Source organism: Monosiga brevicollis, genomic scaffold, assembly GCF_000002865.3.
Source record: "Monosiga brevicollis MX1 MONBRscaffold_6 genomic scaffold, whole genome shotgun sequence".
NCBI classification, from domain to species: domain Eukaryota; class Choanoflagellata; order Craspedida; family Salpingoecidae; genus Monosiga; species Monosiga brevicollis.
In genome coordinates, this window is record NW_001865043.1 from 1,220,602 (window position 1) to 1,239,923 (window position 19,322).

The following is a 19,322-nucleotide window of genomic DNA, read 5'->3' on the forward strand; positions in this document are numbered from 1 at the left end:
CTCGAATCAGGGTCTGTCGGAACATGACCTGTGTAAAGGGAGCAGGACAGGCGTGAGGAACGCATTCAAACGCTCCAACACATGCAAGGAACAATACCTAGCACGAGAACACCGATGCACGTACCTTTTGCACCTTGCCACGAGCTGCAAAACAGCGCACAACGGTGCCTCCAACGCCACCACCCGCCCGCGTCAGAACCTGCTCCGCCATCGACAAATCCGAACGCTGCTGATGATGATGATGGAAAAACAAAGAAAAAAGCTGTCAAACGTAGAGCACGAAAATGCTGACAAAAGACGGAAAAGGATGACAAATGTCATTGTCATCATCAAACGTCAAACGCGGGATGTGAAGCCGTTCATAGCGCCGAGCATGTCACCTTGGCCTTGGCTTTGACTGATCAGGTGGGGCAAGAAGGGTCAAAGTGGATGTTATGTTGATGGAAACAGGACTGGAAGCAAGCTGCACACACGAGAGTGGGACCGAAGCTTTGGGGTGGCTGTTCGGTGGATTTAGGGAAGAAGCGTGTGTGCGTTTATTTTTTTTCCTTTTTTGAAAACATGCGCATGTAAAGACTTGGTTGCTTCAATTGCGGCTGTGCATCGCGGCAGACAAGCAGAAAGAAGGAAGTACAAGAAAAAGAAGAGGCAAAACACAAAACCGGCCCTTCGGAAAAAAAAAAAAAAATAGGGAAAAGCGGAGAGGAGACTGATATACCTAATGTCCTAAACTCTCATGACCAGTACAATGGACAACGGTAGCAGGTGGGGCCACGGGGGACCAAGGACCATGTCCGTACAGGCAGGTGGGAGGCGGCCACGCCCGTTTAGTGCTGACCGGCGCGGGCAGCAGCAGCAAGGGAGAGGCGGTGCTTCTCGAGCAGGCGGCCAACCGATGATGGGCAGAGGTCAGTGACGTAGCCGAGGATCTGCTGGATGCCTTGGAAGATGGCCTGGAAAAGCTGGTCGTTGCGCCAGTCGGGGTCAATGTCCGTCAGGGTGTTCTCGATGATGACAATGGCCTCGTCCACGGTGGCGACGATGGCAGAGCAGGTGGAGCAGTTGCTCTCAGCAATGGTGGTAAGATTGGCAATGAGGTCGTGGCTGATGATCTTCATGTCACGCACGGCCTCGGCCAGCTTCTGCTTGGTGGCAGGATCCGTTTCCGCGCTCTCCGCGACCTCAAGGCCCATTTCAGCGGCGGTCAGGACAATTTGGATGCCAGTGACCACCTGTTCCAAAACGCGAACTTGGCTGGCGTTGAGGCACTGATTGTTATCGCCAAGGCGCAAGCGCAGAGCTGAATCGGGGCAGACCGTCTCGACAATGGCAAGAATGTCGTTGACGGCCTGCACAATGACCTTGTACACGGTGTCGTTGCGCCAGTTGGGCTCGATGCGGTTCAGGGTCTCCTCGATGGAAATGACGGTCATGTTGACCACCTGGGCAATCTGAGAGCAGGTGCCGCACGAGCTGTCGACAATGGCGGTCAGATTGTTCACGAGATCAATGTTGACCGCATCGATGATCTTGGCGGCCAGCTCAAGGCTTTGCTTGGTGTCAGGGTTTGACTCGGCAGCAGCAGCAATGTCAAGGGCAGTCACGGTGGCGGTCAAGGTGATGTGAATACCGGTGATGGCCTCCTTGAGTTCCTTGTCTTGCTGAGGAGTGAGGCAGCTTCCGTTGGTGGCCGTCGGAGCCAGGTCGTGAAGCAAGTTTGCGTCGCGGCTCTCAAAGGGGCGGGCAGTGGCCAACGCCACCACCGCCACCAGGAGAATGGCAGTCAAACGCGTCCACATGGTGATGATGGATGTTGATCCGGGTTTGATGTAACTCTGGGAACCCAAGGACGGATGGGGTGCACACAATCGTGAGAAGAAAAAGAGGTGCCGATTTCAACGAAACAAAGCAACGGTCCGTCACCAAAAAGGGCAGCCACATCCATGCAAGGAAGGGCTTTTGTACCCTTTCCACTCGTCGCGTCAACGTACAAAACACCCACAAAACACGACAAACAAAAAAAGAAACGAAATGGCATCGCAATACGACGGCAGCTCCAGGCAGAAGCAGAAAGCAGGCCATCCAAAAACGGCAGCGCCGCCACTGCACAGCGCACCCAACCACAGTCATGCAGGACTCACCAAAGAAAAGGAAAAAAAATGGCACTCGACGTTGGTGGAGAGCGCATACATGCCCCATCTCTTTGCAAGCCAAAGTAAGCAAGAACTTTTGTCGCACGGGCCACATTTCGCATCTCGCCACAAGGTTAAGCACTTGCTTCTGTGACCCTGCCGTGCTTCATTAGGGGAGGCAAGGTGTCGACGTTATGGAAGATTGCGACGTCGGCTTGCTTCCGCAGAAAACCGCACGTGCGTCACCTTTTGCCCCCGCCTGTGCCGGCGTCCAGCGCAACTTGACCCAAACTTGGAGGAGAGAGAGAGGGCCGGTAAGGGGCTTCCCCTGTTGACACAATACACACGTAGGCCCACCTTTCCCCCCATCGCCGCTGGTTGTCCCGCCCCCAGCGTGCGTGCGTGCGTGCAGTCTCCACGGAGACTAACAAACACCCAGCGGAGACTGGTAGGGCATGGGATGTCAGCAATTAGGTTGTCAGAAGAATTTGTGGACCAGATGTCAGATTTGGTTGAACGAGCAGCAGACCGTGGTCATGGCGATGAACAGCCTGGCCTGCGTGGTGGCGGGGGCTTCGCTCGGACTCTTTCTCAATTGGCAACGGGCCGGATCCGGGGGGCAGATGCCGGGCTCAGGAGGAGGAGTGAGGCAGGAAGTTGATCATGAGCGGCCGCTGGCTGTGACAGGCTTGGCGCCGGGCAAGTATGGGTTGCCCAGTCTGGAAAACGTGCGATTGCACGGGCACTACATCACCTCGATCAACCACCGCACTCGGGTGCCCAATTGGGTTCTGCAACACCTGACGGCCGAGAGCCTGGCTCTGGGAGATGCCGATCGCAAGTTTGCTCGCTTTACCGAAGATGACTACGTTCACCTTCCTTTCCGGTAGCTGCTGCCTATGCAAGCACGCGTCCTAGCTGGTGGCAGTTGGCGCTCGCTGGCCCCGCATTCTCACTCTCCTGCGCGCGCTGCTGCTGCTGCTGATAGGGCACAACTGAATGATTACCGGCGCAGTGGCTACTCACGCGGGCACTTGGTGCCTGCCGGCGATTCACACTTCTCCACGGTCAGAGCAAATGTCGTTGAAGGATGATGCCAAGGGCGCCACGTGATTCTTCCAATGCAAGGGCGCCACATGATTTTACCCCCTTTTTTTTTATGTTGGCCTCTCCCATCCACCTCGCAGGATGCCATGCAATCGACGTTTCTTCTCAGCTCCAACATTGTGCCGCAAGACATGTCCATGAACGGTTGCGACTGGCTGCGGTTGGAAAAGTGGACACGCGACCTGACCCGCCAGTATCGCAACGTCTATGTCGTCTCCGGTCCCCTTTGGCTGCCCTCGCGTGACCCCGAAACGGGCAAGATGGTGATCACACACGAGGTAATCAGCCGAGTGCTTCTGGCCCCATGGCTCCACCCAATCCATTGTGGCTAAGATGGATGACCCCACATCCTCGCTTTGGCCCAACGTTGACCGCACCCGACAGGTCATTGGGCAGAACCAAGTGCACGTCCCAACGCATCTCTTCAAGGCCGTCTTGGCCGAGCAAGAAGACGGCCAAGACCGTGCAGTGGCTGGTAAGCTAGCCCCAAACTTGCTCTGGGCCCCAAATTTTAGCTTGATTCTTTTTATGCCGTGGGCTCCGGGCTCTTCAGTGCCATTGGCGCTGATGTTTGCTGATCTTCATGTGGCATGTGTGCTTGACGACTGGCCTTAGCCTTTATCATGCCGAATCGGCCCATCAAGGATGAGCTTCCCTTGCAACACTACCAGGTCAGCCCGTGTGCCGTAGGCCTTGATCGTTCCTCTGGCTCTCTTTGCATACGCAGGATTGGAAGTAGACTGCTCGTTGCATTTTGCATTTCCTATTCCGCAAGCCTGCGCACCTCTCTCTCACGGGGCCGGCCGTAGGTCCCCGTCTCTGAGGTGGAGCGCATGGCGGGTATTCACATCTTTCCCAAAGCGCAATTGGATTCGGCGTTGGATCTGTGTGCGAGCCTCACTTGTGACCATGCGGGCAACAACTTTGTTCCACGCTGGCGTCTCTTTGGCCGCATCATTCTCGCCGAGTCTCGTAAGTCTGCCTCGCCCCCTACAACCCAACCTGGCGCTGCCCATCTTCAGGCTGATGTGCCCCATGCTCCCAAAATGCCACAGTTGCGGAGTTGGACCAGCTTCAAAATGATATGAACAACCTGTATGTCGCTCGTGCATTCAACACTCTGCTGGTGGGGGCGCCTCATTTCCTCACCGCCCGTCCCTGGCTGATACGTTCAGGGAATTCAAAAAGTGGGAATACGACATGTACATGCGCGAAGTCGACAAGTCTCGTGCCCGACTTGACAACAACAAGAACAACAACAACAACAACAACAACTGGAGATAACCGCTTCGGCCCTGCCACCTCAGACTCACACCAATTGAGCCACACACCCGAGCCACGCGAACACACACACTCAACCGTTCAGTCCGAATGAATGTTTTGTCTGACAATTTCAGAGATTTTATGATCTTCCAAACTCGCGGTTTTACCTTTTCTTCGTCTCTTTCTGCACGATGGCATCGCTGGTTGCGGAAGCTGCTCAGTTGATCAAGGGGGCGCCGGCCTTTGTGCATTGCCGCGATGCCGATGCCGTGGCTGCGCTATTGGCCAACATGCGGCGCGATGGACCCAGCAAGTTTCAGGTCATTGCCGACTTTGATTATACTCTGACTCGGTTTCGGCTGGACGATGGCGAGCGGAGCGCTTCAACGCATGCCTGTGGTGCGTATCGTCAGGACTGCACTGAGCCTGGGTTGTTCCCTTTCAGCCCTGCCCGCTGGTCATGCAACTTACTCTTTGCTCTCTTGCTGCAGTGGAGCAAAGCCCGCAGCTGGGAGAAGATTTTGCCCAGCGTACGCGCGCGCTGTTCAACAAGTACTATCCAATCGAGGTGTCGGACATTCCAGAAGAAGAGAAGATTCCTCACATGATTGCTTGGTGGACCTCGGTACAGATGATTGCGCGGCACACATACACACACACACACACACACACACACACACACACACACACACGCGCGCACACACACACACACGCGCACACACACACACACACGAACACACACACACCTGTCCCCCGCACACCATTTCTCTTCATCTATCCTGTGGTGGCTCACACGAGTCGTGCTTGAATGATTCCGTCCCCTCTGGCGATGCACCGCCCGCGATGCAGGCTCACAAGCTGATGATGGAGTACAAGTTGCACCGCAACCATCTCAAGGAAATGGTCAAGAACTCGCGGCTACAGCTGCGTGGTGGCACTGAACAGCTGTTTGCTGCTTGTCAGAGCCATGATGCACCCTTCCACATCTTCAGCGCCGGCCTGTACGACGTCATTCACGCTTTCCTGGCGCACCACAACCTTGAGAAACTGGGCATGCACGTTGTCTCGAACATGATGTCTTTTGACCAGGACGGCTTTCTCACCGACTTCCAAGGCACCCTCATTCACTCTCTCAACAAGAACAGCAAGGCCCTCCGCGACTCGCCCGAGTGGGACCGCATCAAGGTGAGTAAGGGCCGACCTCAGGCCCAATGTATCGCTTGCCAACAACCATGCATGCCCTGAATTATGCCAAGTCATTCTTCCCCTTGCTCCTGTGGACTGTAGGATCGCGGCAATGTCTTGCTTCTAGGGGATAACCTAGGCGATGTGTTTATGTGCAAAGGCCTCGCCACCACCAACTGCCTGCGCGTTGGCTTCTTGAATGACCGGTGTGACAACGTTCACCGTTACCCGAGCCGTTTGCACTTTGTTTTTGTTTTGTTTTTGTTTTTTTAAAGGTTTATGTTGTTTACGGCTGAGCCTGGTATGCTTGACCTCACCACGACCATCACCCCTTTTTAGCGCCGAGGAACGTCGTGCCCAGTACCTGGACACCTACGACATTGTGATCGAGAGTGATCCCGACATGTCCTTTGTCAATGAACTCACCGACTGGATTCTAAGTGCCAGCTCAGAAGGACGCAAAACTGAATAGCGGGATTGAGACCCGCGCACGGCTCCTGACCATCTTAGCCATGAGAGGAGAGGTGTACTGACCGGAGAATGAGAATCAAACCCTATTATTTCTTTTGATTGTGATGATGTTATGACCACCACCACCCCATAAAAAAAAAAAAGGAGAAGAAGCAAAAGAAGAAGAAGGCATGCCAGCACGAGCGAGAAGCAATGCGTGGCCAGAGTAGCGCCACACAGCACCCAAGCACCAGCACCCATGCTCTCCGTCCCTACTGTGTGTACAAAAAGTTCAGTTCCTCTCTCTCTCTCTCACAAAAAAATTCAGTTTTGTGACCGTTTGAGTGTCGTCACTACACGACAAAACGTCTTGCCGCCTTACGAGTGCAGCAGAGAGCCAAAGGCCAGTGGCCACTTTGGAAGCGTCCAGCTGGGGGAGGACGTGCGGTGGCGGCAGGTTCGGGGTGCAGTATTTGGTGGCTTAGAGTGTGGGATTGGGGAGTCGTCAAGGCTTGAGCAGAGCATCGCCATGTCTGAGCCCTGCCAACACCCGGAGCTCTACGGCCAGCTCTGTACCCGCTGTGGCGAGGAGGTCTCAGTTGACGAGCTCCAGAACCACCAGCCCATCGTTGGAGGTGGCATCAGCAACGTTGGCTTGAGCGTTCGGCGCGAGGTTTGTGTGCCCCCTGCCCCCTGCCCCCTTTTGTTTTCAAAAATTGCTTCCTCGACTTTGGTTCTCGCCCCGCACCTTGGCTGAGTCGAATGGCCCGTCGACGCAACAGAATGCCCAGCAATATGGTCAGGAAAACGCGAACAAGCTGCTCGAAGCGCGCAAGCTCATTCTCATTCTCGATCTCGACAAGACGCTCATTCACTCAACCAGTGCGCTACCCCCTCGCCTCTTCCCTCCCCTCCATCGCAAAGCCACTGATTTACACTTTCAATCACTTCTGCTTGCTTGCTGAACCGCAGTCGACTCAATCGCTAGCCACTGGCTGCGCGAGGGAGTGTATGACATCTTTCATGTAAGGTCGAGGCCCATGCTCTCCTCCTCCTTTCCCATGACCGGTCCCATGCCTCATGTCGCCTCCTTCTCCTGCGTGCACGCACACTCAGTTTGACCTTGGTAAACACACTTACTACACCAAAGTCCGACCAGGTCTCCATGGTCAGTCATTTCGTCGCCACCATTTGCCTCGCCACCGCCAGTCCAGGCCAGCAACATCCGCTTGATTCGACCCCACACATCTTCATGCCTTTGGCCTTACGCCCTACATTTTCCTTGGCCTGTGGGACCCACGCTAGCCTTTTTGGAAGACCTTTATCCCTACTATGAGATGCACATTTATACCATGGGGCGCCGAAATTATGCTGAGCGCATCCTCCGGTGAGTTGAGGGTATCGATGCGCCGACCCCATGCCCTTGCTGTCTTTCCTGCCCTACAGAGCAAAGCCCTCACCTTGAAACGGCGCCGCCATGGGCCTGTCTGGTACTTTTAGTATCATCGACCCGAGCAACCGCTTCTTCTCCACGCGCATCTTGACTCAAGACGAGAGCTTCAGCATCGAAAACAAAGCCAAGGTCTGCCCAAAAAAACCATAAAAAAACCATAAAAAAAAAAACCATAAAAAAAAAAACAATGCCCTTTGACCACCGGCCAGCGCTTCTCGGCAACAACTTGACACCGGTCTCACCCTCGGTCTGTTCCTACTCCTGCATCTGTAGAACTTGGATGCCCTCTTGCCCGGTGGCGACAGCATGGCCGTAATCCTGGATGATCTGCCCGCAGTCTGGGATTTCCAAACCAATGTGGTGCCTGCTTTGCCCTATGAGTTTTTCAAGCATGTTGAAGAAGTCAACGCCATCCCCCAACAACGGTTCGTCCGCCTTTGGGCCCAAGCTATTCCGAATCCGCCTTGCCGATGAATTTACTTATTTTAGTTCGATTCTCACTGTCTGCTATCGCGAGCTGTGTGCTTAGGAGCCAGTCTGATCGTCGTATGGCGCGCAAGCATGAGGCTTTACAACGGTAGGTTTGCCGGCCACCAGCTAAAGTTACGCTTCCTCTACCGCCTCCACCACGTTTCTCGCGATTTGGCTGTTGCAATCTCAAGACAAACCACCAACCCCCTCCCCCTTCCCCTTCCTGACACCTGCTGATTTGCAGAATGCATGCCAGCAATGCCATTCGCATTACGGACCGGCTCATCGAGCCTTTGTATCGAGCCTTCCGCCAACATGCCTCCACGATGACGGAAGAAAACCCAGAGCACCAGGCACATCAAGCCACCACCGACGCCGAGTCTTGGAGTAACGCCGTTGCACTCGCCCTGGTCACCCACCTGCGTACTGCCATTGATTGGGATGGCCTTGAAGCCATCAGCTCAGCTGTCGATTCATTTTGCAAGACGCTTACCCTCAATGAGGACCAGCGAAAGGTGCGAAGCATCAGGACTGACATAAGACTGCGAGCAGTTGAGGGTGGCGCCTCACGTGACAGTTTTGTTCTTCTCTATTGCGTAGGAAGTACAACAGTGGGCGCGAGATCAGGAGGAACAGGTGCGCGAGGCTCTACGTGCTAGCCAGACCCACAGCAATGCCACGCAGCATGGACGGGACCTGCAGCGTCGTGCGCGGTTGGCGGAAGACGTGGTGCGAAACGAGGTCTTGGCAGCAGCCGAGGCCGTAGCGACGGCCTTTCGTGATCTCGAATGCACGTTTGAAGTGGTGCCGCTTCCACCCTATGCGGCCCATTACTGCTGCTGTGGTACAGAAACGATCATCATCAAGGCCCGTAAGCGCCACGTGGGCAATGCCGGACCGGTCCTGGCTGAGCGCTTTGCTGCAGCCCGCCGCTTCATCCTGGGACAAGCCACTTGCCTACGCGACCTCACTGTCAACCAGGTGGAGATTGAGGCCGACTTTGGTTCGTGGCTCTGCCAACTCGTGCGCAACGAGAAGGAAAAGGGCGTCGACGAAGCCATTCGCAGCCGCCTGCGCTGCTTTGAGCCCTTGGATGCTGCCCTCCTGGTGATGGTCGCGAAGCGTTTCTGCCCTTGCGATGCGTGGGCACCTGTACGTATCGCATGGTGACACGCTATGACACAAATGGTTTCAAGTAGCACACACAAGCGGGACAGACACAGGCGTATGGGACTTTCTCTCTGATCGTCTGGTATTTGGTTACTCGCCTGTTTGGCCACCAGAGGGTCGTGATATGCTTGTTGGGGCGTGCGTTGTAAACTGACGGGTGTTTTTCTACGCTGGTTGCCGGCTTTGGCCAACTCGCGCGTAGGACGTGGACACTTCAGCCATATTGAGCGTCATTCTCGATACCCTGCGCTCCGCACCAGAGCGACGGCTCCGACTGGCAGCGCCCCCAGACCGCGATCCCACGCTCCGTGTTGTGGGAACCGCCCTCAAAACGCTTCATACATCATTCTTTGACCAGTATGATCGCGGCATCAAGCCCAACACGCGTGACTTACTGCCCAACATTGCCAGTCTAACAGAGACCTACCCACCATGGTATGGGGCTTTTGCTGTTTTTTGACTGTGTACAGGCGGTGGTCCTGGTGCGCTGAGCCACAAACCTCACCGTCCCTGTCTCAACATCCATTAGGGCCTTGGCCGGCTGCATACTGCTCTTTACGGGCATCATCCCCAAGGGACAAGACGTGGCGACCCATCGAGCCTGGCGGCAAGCTGTGGCTATGGGTGCTCGAGTGGTCGACGAGGTGAAGTTTGCCTCCATACTGGTGCATGTTTGAAATGACCGGATCCCTGCTCGTGTCTATTCCACGTTGCACAGACCTCACGATTGTCTTATCGCCTTGTTGCATCAGATGTCTCGCCGTGTGACGCATGTGATCGCGCGAAAGGCGGGCACGGAAAAGTTGAATCAGGCCTTGGACTATCCTGGCGTGTTCTTGGTTTCATTGCGTTGGTTGGAGGACACTTTCCATCAGGTGGGCCGCCCACGCACCTTGATTGGCTGATGTGCACTGTGGTTGCATCTGTGTGCTGATGATGAAGCGTGCGGGTGTCTTGGTGGCCGGCCTGTAGGGTGCACGAGCAAAGGAAAGCAAATACCCCCTCGAGGGTCTGCCGAGCTGTGTCCCTAGCCGCTCAAAACCGGCCCATAAGACCGCCAGCCAGACGGCCCCTCCAAGCAACCGGACGGCCTCTGAAGGCCCCGAGCCTGAGAAGAAGCGCAGCAAGTGGGCTGCACTTGCCGACGTAAGCGTGAAAGATGCTGTGGCACCGGATACGCTTGGCTTGAAACCAAAGCCGCTCCGGTTTTTCTCTCATATTTGTCTGTACCCGAATCCACACAGGAGCTGGATGATGAGCTGGGGGACTTGACATCAGAAGATGAAGAGGATGAAGATCAATCGGAGGCAAAAGTCGTGTATAGCGAGTCCGAGGATGACCGTGCTCGCAAGCAACCCGTGCCTCGAGCTGCGTTACCTGATGACTTTCATACCTGGCGTAAACCCAAGCGAACTGTTCAGCGGGAAAGTGAAGGGTCTGAGTCACGCGACTCGGCACCGCAACCCGCTCAACGGCGCCAGACGGCCACCCTGGATGAGTTAGAAGAAAAAGGTTACACCATGAAGAACGACAGCGATGCTGATGAGGACGCCGAGGAATCCTTTGACGAGGTCAGCGCCAGTGAGGACGAGGGTGGCATGGACTTGACTGGTGAATAAGCCCGGATGGCGTCTTCTCTACCACTATCCTTCTGCTTTTACCAGTCTGTAGTGGCCGGCCCAAGAGCCACGCGCATGCAACTGCCTGGCCTTTGCCGCTTGGGACCGGGAAAGCTGTCAGAATGATTACGTTTGCCTCAGCCCTACCGAACCAAGTGTGGGCTTTTGAGTATTTTTTTTTGTGCCAAGAAAGTGCTTCAGAGAGCGACTACGCGAAGAAAGGTATCACGAATTGAGTCTTGTGAATACCAAAGAATGTATCGCCCGCCCAGGCATATCAAGACACACCGCCTCGTTTTAAAAGCAGGAAGAAAAACAGCAAGCTTCTAAATCATCATCCTTTAGGTATGTAATTCTAATCGAACGACCCAAACTCAAAGAAGACCTCATTTTTAAGGCCACGAAGAAAACACTGCTAGCACCGATATGCATTGCAATCCACTGTGCTAGTTGCGAGTCCAGTACTGGGGTTCGTTGTCGATCATTGCCGTCACGCGGCCCTCGGCATCAGAGGTGATGGGGTTCAGTTGGTGGCCGTTCATGTCAACTCTTGAAAAGGTGGCAGCAGCTCCGACTGTAAAGGAGACTGGTCCAGTGTAATTACTGATGGGTGGAATGGAACACTCTGGGATGCCATGGCTTGTGGGGTTCCAGCAGCAGCTTCGTTGCAAGCACTCATCTTCCGTGATGCCATCATACCCTAAGCAAGTTTTACGAGTAGAGGCGGCACAACAAAACGCATGCCCAGACCAGTTGGACAGGTGTTAGCTTGGTGCATTGCAGCGACCCGTGCTGTATCTGATAGAGGACAGGATCGGTACAGAGACATAACATGTCAACATAATACACACCGCAATCTTGGTAATAGCGTGGTGTAAGGCTGCAAGACGCGGTGCCGTCCACCTTCCACATGGCTAGCTTCGAGTTGTTGGTGAAGGACAGGACAAAGATGTCATCATCTGGGTCGGCAGAGGTCGTGTTCGTGGCAGTCAGTCGGCCAGAAAAGATGTCGGTGGCGGGGTTGAGTTGTGCCTGAATGGTACGAGCTGAAGCATAGGCGGGCTTTGGCTCGAATGGCACGCTGGCGTTTTGATATTCGTATTGCACAACTCCAAAATTTTCTTCGCCAGCCGTGCCGTTGACGCCGCCATTGCGCCACTCGTAAAAGATGGAAATGGGCACTCCAGCCATGATGTTCAACAGCCTATGGTTGGCGAGACACCAATGCCAAACAGGTCAAGGCGAGGAAAGCGAGAAACAAGCCGAGGCTGCCCCAAGGCAGCGCAGAGCGTTTGTTGGATCACTGCACTATATGACACAAGCACGGACCACATGCGTGGCAAAAATTGTGCTTGCTCCTGAGTCGTCGTATGTGGTGCGTTATGAGCCTCGTAGCAAGGGCACGGTCCGCTGTTGGCGGGTTTCGGCCGTGAGACATGGGCACAGGGCACGAAACGTGGATGCAAGAAGCCGATGCAGGGCTTGCTTGCTTGTGAAGCAGATTTTAATAGACCACTGACTTGGCATCAAAGCACGTGTTGTAGCCCCACTCCCCCGAAACAATGGGGACAGTACGGTTTGTGTACTTGGCGATCAGTCCACGCAAAGTAGCATAGTCCTGTTTCCAATGGCGCAAGCAGAGAGATTGATCAGGCCGTGTCATGCCATGTGCGCGCATCCCTCAGCCAGTTGTCGACTTGTCAAACACCCACATTAAGGACGGTTTCGGGGATATCAGAGCGGTAAGGATGGACGGAGACTCCGTCCACCGTCTCAAGCATGCCCCGCTCAAAGCAAGTGACGAGGAATTCATTTGCAGCCTGCGACGATGCTGGAGCCACTAAAGGCACTTTCCCGAGCAGTCCTGAGGATCCCATGCACGGCGTTAGAAGAGACATCCAAGAGCAACCTGCACATGTTGGTCCCAACGAGTCGACCCGCTGGCCAGGCAGGCGCCTCGAATGCATACCTTTGCTCTGCATGGCCTCAACCAGGGCTTGATACAAGTCCATGTAGGCAGTGGCATTTGGCACCGGATACCAAGCTCCCAATTGATGGCCGGGACGCAGGACAGTGGCTTTTGTCAGACCACTGCATTGCCGCGGCGGTTCAAGGGTCAGAAGAGACATGGAAAAACAAGGAAGGAGAGGCATGGGTAGGAGCATGCAGGTTTGGGCAGATTGCAAAGACGCACCTCGAGGTTTTGGGAAGATCGGGCTCGTTGTAGAGCTCAAAAATGATGTCATGTGTGGCATAGCGCTGCATTGCGGCGATGGAGTAGTTTACAAAGGCCGCGATGGCTTCGGGCGTGGCGGGCGCGTCAGTTCCATTACAGTAGAGTGGATTGCCGTAGTCGAGGATCCAGTAGTTTCGAATGTCATGCGCGCTCGTGGAGTTGAGCAAGCGATCGTACGCTGCAAAGTCATAGACGCCCCTCTCATGCTCGACCCTGGCCCAAACAAAGTCCGTGCGCACAATCTTGAACACGGGGGCCAGCTGCGCGAGTTCACCAGGCTGCTCGTCGGTAAAGTGGGTGTTGCCACCCCAAATGCGATCATCCAACAGGCTCAAAGCTGACGCCACTGATCCACAGCCCAGCACGAGCGCCAGGCCCACGGCGACTCGCAAGCTCCTGCACCACCCGCGATCCATCGTTGCGATCACAATAATACTTTTTGTGTGTGTGTGTGTGTGTGTGTGTGTGTGTGTGTGTGTGTGTGGTCAACAGACCAAAACAAAAACATTTGTCACCATCACACACAACAACAACAACAACAAAAAAAAAAAAAAAAAAAAAAAAAACGCATGTCGACAGAAGTGGAGATCGGGAGCTCAAACGGTCGATCAGTGGAGGGTGAGGTGCTGTTCGACAGTGTTTCTGACTAGGTCTTGTCTTGTGGTGAAGCCCATGCTCATGTGTAAAGCAAGTATGGATTTGATAAAGAAGAAGCTCATGACCCTGTGGTGGCGCCGGTACACGTCAACGACAAAGCGAGAAAAAACTGAAAACGGCTACACGGGCGCATCGCTAGGAGGTCGACACGAGTGTCCAGTACTGTGGCTCATCGTTGATGACTGCTCGGATCTGCCCTTGCGCATCGGCTGTAATGCTTGTGAGAGGTGTGCCCAGCATCGCAATGCGCGTGTAGGTGGCATTGGGCGAAACGACCAAGGTGATTGAGCCGGAAGTGTTGGTGACGGGTGGAAAGTTGCACTCGGGCTCGCTGGACCACGGCTTTGGGCTAAAACAGCAGTTGCGGGCCAAACACTGGGCCTCGGTGATGCCGTAGAAACCTGCGTGCGGACAAGAAAGTGAAAGGGCAATACCTGCTTTGACCAGTCTTGCTGCCCAACGAGCCAACCCCGGACCTACCACAATCTGTGTAGACACGCGGAACAAAATCACAGCTCGTGTCGCCGTCGATCTTCCACACGGCCAGGCGCGTCGCATTGGCAAAAGCCAAGACAAAGATATCCTCGTCAGACTCCTCTTGCTTGCTGGAATTGTAAGCTGGTAGGCGCTGTGAGAAGGTGCTCGAGTTGATCTGACTTTGCAACGTACTGGCCGCAGCATACGCCACCTTGGGCACAAACGGGTGGCTCATGTTGACGTAGTTAGCCTCAACAATACCAAAGTTGTCCTCGCCATACGTCTTATTATCGCCACCGTTGCGCCACTCGTAGAAGATGGACACTGGGATGTTTAACATGGCATTGACGAGCCATTGCCGGGCCAAGAACTTGGCTTGGTCACTTTGAGTATTGGGGCCCGTTGTTGCACCTCTGTCACAGTAGATGGCAGCCCTACAAGGACGTTGTGCAGCGTGTTCAGCAAGAACATTCCGGGCAGACCACCAACCAGTGCGCTGCCGTGACAATCGGAGCAGTATGCTTGACATACGAGCCATTGGTACAAGTAGAGTAGCCCCATTCTCCTGAAACCACGGGCACGTCTCGTGTCGTGTAGTTGCGGATCATGAGATGCATTCGCGCAGAGTCCTGGGAAGATGGGCCGCCCCGGAGAGATCAACATGAATTTTGTCTTCTTCCGGAAAGGGCTTTGAACGGCGAGGCGCACGAACCTCTATCACGGTTTCGGGGCCCGACACGCGGTAAGGGTGTAAGGAGAGTCCATCAACCGTCTCAAGCATACCACGCTCAAAGCAAGTTGTCAGAAAGTCGTCTTCCACGCCCGCTAGTGCCGGGGCTACCAAGGGCACGTCTGCCAACCCTGCAACATTTGAGCATGCCCCCGGTGGGTCAGAGACGCACGGCATTGGAGAGCTTGAAAACCACACGCGCCACCGTAGGCACCAGGTCATGGCGCTTCATAAAAACATACCAGCAGCTTGCTTGGCGGCGATGAGGGCATCGTAGAGATCCATATATGCCGATGCGTTCGCCACAGGTGACCATGTACCCCAGCGCGTGACTGCCTCTGCAGAGGCAGGAGTGGGGATGTTGGGCTCGTTGTACAGCTCGAAAATGATGCCTTGTCCACGAAAATGTGTCATGGCGGCCACCGACCAACGAGCAAAAGCGGCCACCGCCTCGGGCGTCGCTGGAGCCGCCGCACCCGGACTGTACAGGCTGTTGCCAAAGTCCAAGATCCAGTAGTTCCGCACGCCGTGGGCGCGTGTGGTTGTGAGAAGCTGGTCATAGCTCGAAAAGTTGTAGACTCCCCGTTCTGTCTCCGTCCGTGCCCAACTAAAGTCCATCCGAACAATCTTCAGGGCTTGAGCAAGCTGTGCCATCTCGCCGGGTTGCTCTGCCGTGAAGTGAATGTTGCCACCCCAGACGAGCGGTCCCAGCCCAATGGGATCCGCATCGGAACCCCTTCCCCCAACCAAGCTGGCTCGAGCACACACGCCCAGGAGGGCAACGCTCAACACATAATAAGCACTGCTCCACCGGACCATGGTACCAGTCGCTCCCGGACTAGGATGTTAACAGCCAAAGAGATCATGAGAGAGAAATCACAAACAAAACATTTCTGACATTTCAAGGCGAACGACTTTGGCAACAAAAATACTCAAAAGACAAGCGAACGTGTGCGCCTTTACATCGGATTTTAGAAACTCGCGCCGGTGCAAGCTACGAGCTGCCCGAGACGTACAAATGGCAGCCCATCCATGGCTAGATCTTGAGTGAAGGGATAATGACCTGTCTATCCTTCACATTCACCTCTCTTCTCCTCACGAGTGTCTTAAGGGGTTTAATGTGCACGCTCCTACCGTATTCGCACGTATGGGCAGCTTTCAGCCTCACGTGAATTTCGCGCTGACTTGTCGCGCATGTTGCAACTTTTCCGGGGCCTGACTTTACTGGCCGCATGCTTGCGGTTGTCGTGGGTCACGATGGCCAGTCCAGGGTGAAAAGCCAGCATTTTGAAAAACAGTCGACACCAACCTGGACAACGGGGGGTGGCTGCTCAGTGATGCACAAATCCAGTGAGAGTGATCACCGGCTCGCCCCGGCAGTCGTATTCAGCGTACAAGTTTACCTGTATGCCATTCGCAGAAGACGAGAGCAGACCAAGATGAGGTATTTCATTCCTTGGACGTTGCAGGAGCTGCCCGTCAAGCGTCATCATACGACGACTGATCTCAATCATTTTGCTGCCTTTTGGCCTCGACGCTGGCGAGCGTTTGAATGCCTGGGCTTTGAAAACATCGTGTACGGATGGGACTTGTCCAGTGTGTCCAGCACTACCGGCGCCACCACTAGGCTCAGCCAGGGCAACACCACGGCCCAATACGCTTTGGTGCAAGGCTTGCGCTTGAGCGACGGCATGACGATCCGCTTTTGCGTGTCCATCATCGAGGCAACACCCCGCCGCCAGCATGGCGGTACTGTGCGCACGACGTAAACGTTGATTAATCACCGCCCCACATCAGCAGCTAGCAGCTGTCTCATCCCCATGCTAGCAGTGACGTGGGCCACGGCACAGAGGCGTTGCAGCTCCATTGGCACGTCAATGCCTCTGATGTTGCCGATCTCAATATCCTGGTTGGCTATCAAACAGGTCGGGGCGATATTGCCGCGGTTTACGACGTCAAGCCAGCAAGCTCTGCACTTCTGTCACAAGGCCTAGACCTTCGCAGCGGCCTAACCATTTATGTCACGTTGCAGGCTATGGATTTTGCAGGCAACATGGCTTCGCTCACCAGCACCCCAATTTCAGTGGACACGACGCCCCCTTTTTTGTGGGAACCTTGGAGGGCGAGATGGATCCGATGGGGGAAGGGGTAGTCAAACTTGGCTACTTGCTTCGCGTCGACTTTGATCTGTTTGAAGACGATGAGAGCTCGGTGGTGAAGCACACCTTGGCCCTGGGCAGCAGTGCTGGTGCATCAGATACCCTAGCTGCGCGCGCTTGGCGTTGACACGACAGCGCCGACCGTCAGCGGCTTTATTTGGCAACACCCGGTCACGCGGGCGTCTGTATCGGCCCAATACCTGCGCTCCGTGTTGCTTGCCGAATGGACCTCCACCGATGCAGATGGTGCCGGCGTGCGCTATCATGAAGTGGAAGTGGCCGTTCATCACGAGGAGGCGGGTGGCGAGCTTGCGGTGGTGAGTGAGCTGGAATACGATGCTAGCCTAAGCGTGCTTAACCTGAGGTTGCAGCATGGAGAGGTGTACTATCCACGCATCACAAGCTGTGACGGCGCAGGCAACTGTCGAAGCCAGGATCTGGCTCCTTTGGCTGTGGACGTGACCCCGCCGCCAGCTATCAAGCTTCATCACGATGGTGCTTGGGGCGCCATTACGGGCGGCAAATGGCAGTATACTATCAAAGTCTCGGCTCCCATTGACGAAGAAGGGACGGCAATCACGCGCTACTATTTCAAAGTGGGCGATCAAGCCCCCGTGTCTTTTGCATCCTATCGCTCAAGCGGGTACGTCATTGTTGCACAGGATAGCAATGGAGAGTCTAGAGCTCGCAGTCATTGGTATTGAGCAAAATAATTTTTGCTACAGCACCAGGTGAACAATGGGATGTACATGGGCTTATGTGATCTCTGTGTTGCGTTTAGGTTTGTTGTGGACGTGCCTCAGACACTGGGAGAAGTGTCACTGCTTTCCTTTACCTCGGTCAGCCCCTTGAGTCTTGTCAGTGGTTGAAGAGCGAGGTGAAGGCTCCTACTCACTTGCTCATTTTCGGTTTCTCGGTAGGAAAACGCGGTTGGTTTGCGGCATACGCAATCCTTTTTGATACAACGACATGAGGGGGGTGTGCTGGCTCCGCTCCACGGCTGCTGGCGCTGGCAATATTGCCAAAGCCGTGATGTTGGCGCAGGCACTTGTGATTGCCCGGCAGATCTTGAAAGCGTAGCATTTGACACAAATGTTGATGCAGGCGCATTCTCGCTCAGTGTCAAGGATGGCTTGATTCTCGGCGAGGATTGGGATGAACAGCCTTACACATTCACTCTTGGTGCTCATTGGACGGCAACTGCAACGCCGCTGCGTTACGAAGTGACCCCTGTGGAGGACAGGAAAGTGCATGGCTAGACGCTGGCCATTTTACCGAGTTCGTGCACACGTTGGAGCCGGATGCCGAGGCATACGCAAATGGAATCGAATGTTTCGCCTACGTACGTGCGTGGCGCACCTACAACCAATTTGTGGTTGCGCGCAGCAATGGCGTCACGATCCGCCACGAGTGGCTGCGGGTCGACCAGCAAGCCGCTCTGCTGGACGGCTACAAGCAACCCGTGCCAGGTTTTGGTACTGATGACAAGCTGTTTCCCAAGCCCTTTCATGATATCGGTGCGTTGATGGCTGAGCCTAACTTGACTTGGATTGAAAGTGAAAGGCGTGCATCAAGCTCAAGTAGCTCATGTTGGCGTGCTCATTGCAGATGCCAAGCAGCAGAGCACCACTGAATTGGCCACGACATTTGCGTGGTCCGAACAAGGCTCTTCCGCCCTGGTGAGTTATCGCTGCTTTTGAGAATGTACCACGCGCCCGTATGCAAGCTAATTTAATTTGTTTTGTGCCTTTGTCGACCAAATAGGTGACGGGCTCCGTTGTGGCACCAAGTGATATTGACAACATAGCCACCTATGAGGTTGGATTTGGCACGACACCTGGAGAACAAGACGTGGTGGCCTGGACGTTGGCGTCTGCTGCGACAGGGACCCTACACACTACTCCACCCACGTTATTAATGTAGCATCCCTCGCGCAACTCCAGATTGCCGTGCGGTGCGTCAACGCCGCAGGCATGACCTCATTTACCAGCGAAGTGTTCGAGATTACTTGGGAGGCATAGTTTGTGTCTGTGCCAACCATCTCATCTCTCTACGTGTGGCCGCTTTGCAATATCACATGATTTGTGTCTCCATGAGTGTTTTTTTACCACCAATTAATTACCAAATGCAGCCTTGGGTCGATGTGGTTAGGGCTGGTGCCAGCAAACAATGTCGAGGCTTGTTCATGAGCTGGCACGGGACAAAGTGGTAGA

The 19,322-nt window shown here is 54.7% G+C and overlaps 7 protein-coding genes across 7 annotated transcripts; 4 read left to right on the forward strand and 3 right to left on the reverse strand.

Moving 5' to 3' along the window:
- Positions 1 to 827: 827 nt before the first annotated feature.
- Positions 828 to 1,799, reverse strand: MONBRDRAFT_24376 (uncharacterized protein; the record flags this gene model as incomplete). The annotated part of the gene is made up of 1 exon (XM_001744720.1): positions 828 to 1,799. One exon carries the CDS (start codon positions 1,797 to 1,799, stop codon positions 828 to 830), a length of 972 nt encoding a protein of 323 aa, XP_001744772.1.
- A 1,034-nt stretch (positions 1,800 to 2,833) lies between these two features.
- Positions 2,834 to 4,105, forward strand: MONBRDRAFT_2310 (uncharacterized protein; the record flags this gene model as incomplete). Its single annotated transcript, XM_001744519.1, has 6 exons — positions 2,834 to 3,018; positions 3,121 to 3,199; positions 3,320 to 3,517; positions 3,624 to 3,714; positions 3,855 to 3,910; positions 4,049 to 4,105. Coding segments are annotated over 6 exons (666 nt in total), but the record flags the coding sequence as incomplete, so codon positions are not given.
- A 588-nt stretch (positions 4,106 to 4,693) lies between these two features.
- MONBRDRAFT_21372 (uncharacterized protein) lies at positions 4,694 to 6,159 on the forward strand (the record flags this gene model as incomplete). Its single annotated transcript, XM_001744520.1, has 6 exons — positions 4,694 to 4,901; positions 4,994 to 5,127; positions 5,352 to 5,691; positions 5,759 to 5,785; positions 5,815 to 5,893; positions 6,027 to 6,159. The coding sequence occupies 6 exons, from the start codon at positions 4,694 to 4,696 to the stop codon at positions 6,157 to 6,159; spliced, it is 921 nt and encodes a 306-aa protein (XP_001744572.1).
- Positions 6,160 to 6,666: 507 nt separating this feature from the next.
- On the forward strand, positions 6,667 to 10,850 carry MONBRDRAFT_24379 (uncharacterized protein; the record flags this gene model as incomplete). The annotated part of the gene is made up of 15 exons (XM_001744521.1): positions 6,667 to 6,810; positions 6,920 to 7,019; positions 7,110 to 7,162; positions 7,254 to 7,305; positions 7,443 to 7,524; positions 7,638 to 7,719; positions 7,864 to 8,015; positions 8,120 to 8,167; positions 8,306 to 8,576; positions 8,662 to 9,213; positions 9,434 to 9,666; positions 9,761 to 9,896; positions 9,984 to 10,106; positions 10,204 to 10,377; positions 10,476 to 10,850. The coding sequence occupies 15 exons, from the start codon at positions 6,667 to 6,669 to the stop codon at positions 10,848 to 10,850; spliced, it is 2,577 nt and encodes an 858-aa protein (XP_001744573.1).
- A 446-nt stretch (positions 10,851 to 11,296) lies between these two features.
- MONBRDRAFT_24380 (uncharacterized protein) lies at positions 11,297 to 13,502 on the reverse strand (the record flags this gene model as incomplete). The annotated part of the gene is made up of 7 exons (XM_001744721.1): positions 11,297 to 11,550; positions 11,702 to 12,054; positions 12,180 to 12,260; positions 12,371 to 12,468; positions 12,563 to 12,714; positions 12,820 to 12,941; positions 13,045 to 13,502. The coding sequence occupies 7 exons, from the start codon at positions 13,500 to 13,502 to the stop codon at positions 11,297 to 11,299; spliced, it is 1,518 nt and encodes a 505-aa protein (XP_001744773.1).
- Positions 13,503 to 13,878: 376 nt separating this feature from the next.
- MONBRDRAFT_24381 (uncharacterized protein) lies at positions 13,879 to 15,769 on the reverse strand (the record flags this gene model as incomplete). The annotated part of the gene is made up of 5 exons (XM_001744722.1): positions 13,879 to 14,144; positions 14,224 to 14,654; positions 14,710 to 14,849; positions 14,933 to 15,081; positions 15,193 to 15,769. The coding sequence occupies 5 exons, from the start codon at positions 15,767 to 15,769 to the stop codon at positions 13,879 to 13,881; spliced, it is 1,563 nt and encodes a 520-aa protein (XP_001744774.1).
- Positions 15,770 to 16,287: 518 nt separating this feature from the next.
- Positions 16,288 to 19,130, forward strand: MONBRDRAFT_24382 (uncharacterized protein; the record flags this gene model as incomplete). The annotated part of the gene is given in 10 exon segments (XM_001744522.1): positions 16,288 to 16,699; positions 16,876 to 16,975; positions 16,999 to 17,198; positions 17,353 to 17,752; positions 17,772 to 17,840; positions 17,891 to 17,948; positions 18,353 to 18,626; positions 18,718 to 18,788; positions 18,874 to 18,927; positions 19,053 to 19,130. 10 exon segments carry the CDS (start codon positions 16,288 to 16,290, stop codon positions 19,128 to 19,130), a joined length of 1,716 nt encoding a protein of 571 aa, XP_001744574.1.
- Between the last annotated feature and the right edge of the window lie 192 nt (positions 19,131 to 19,322).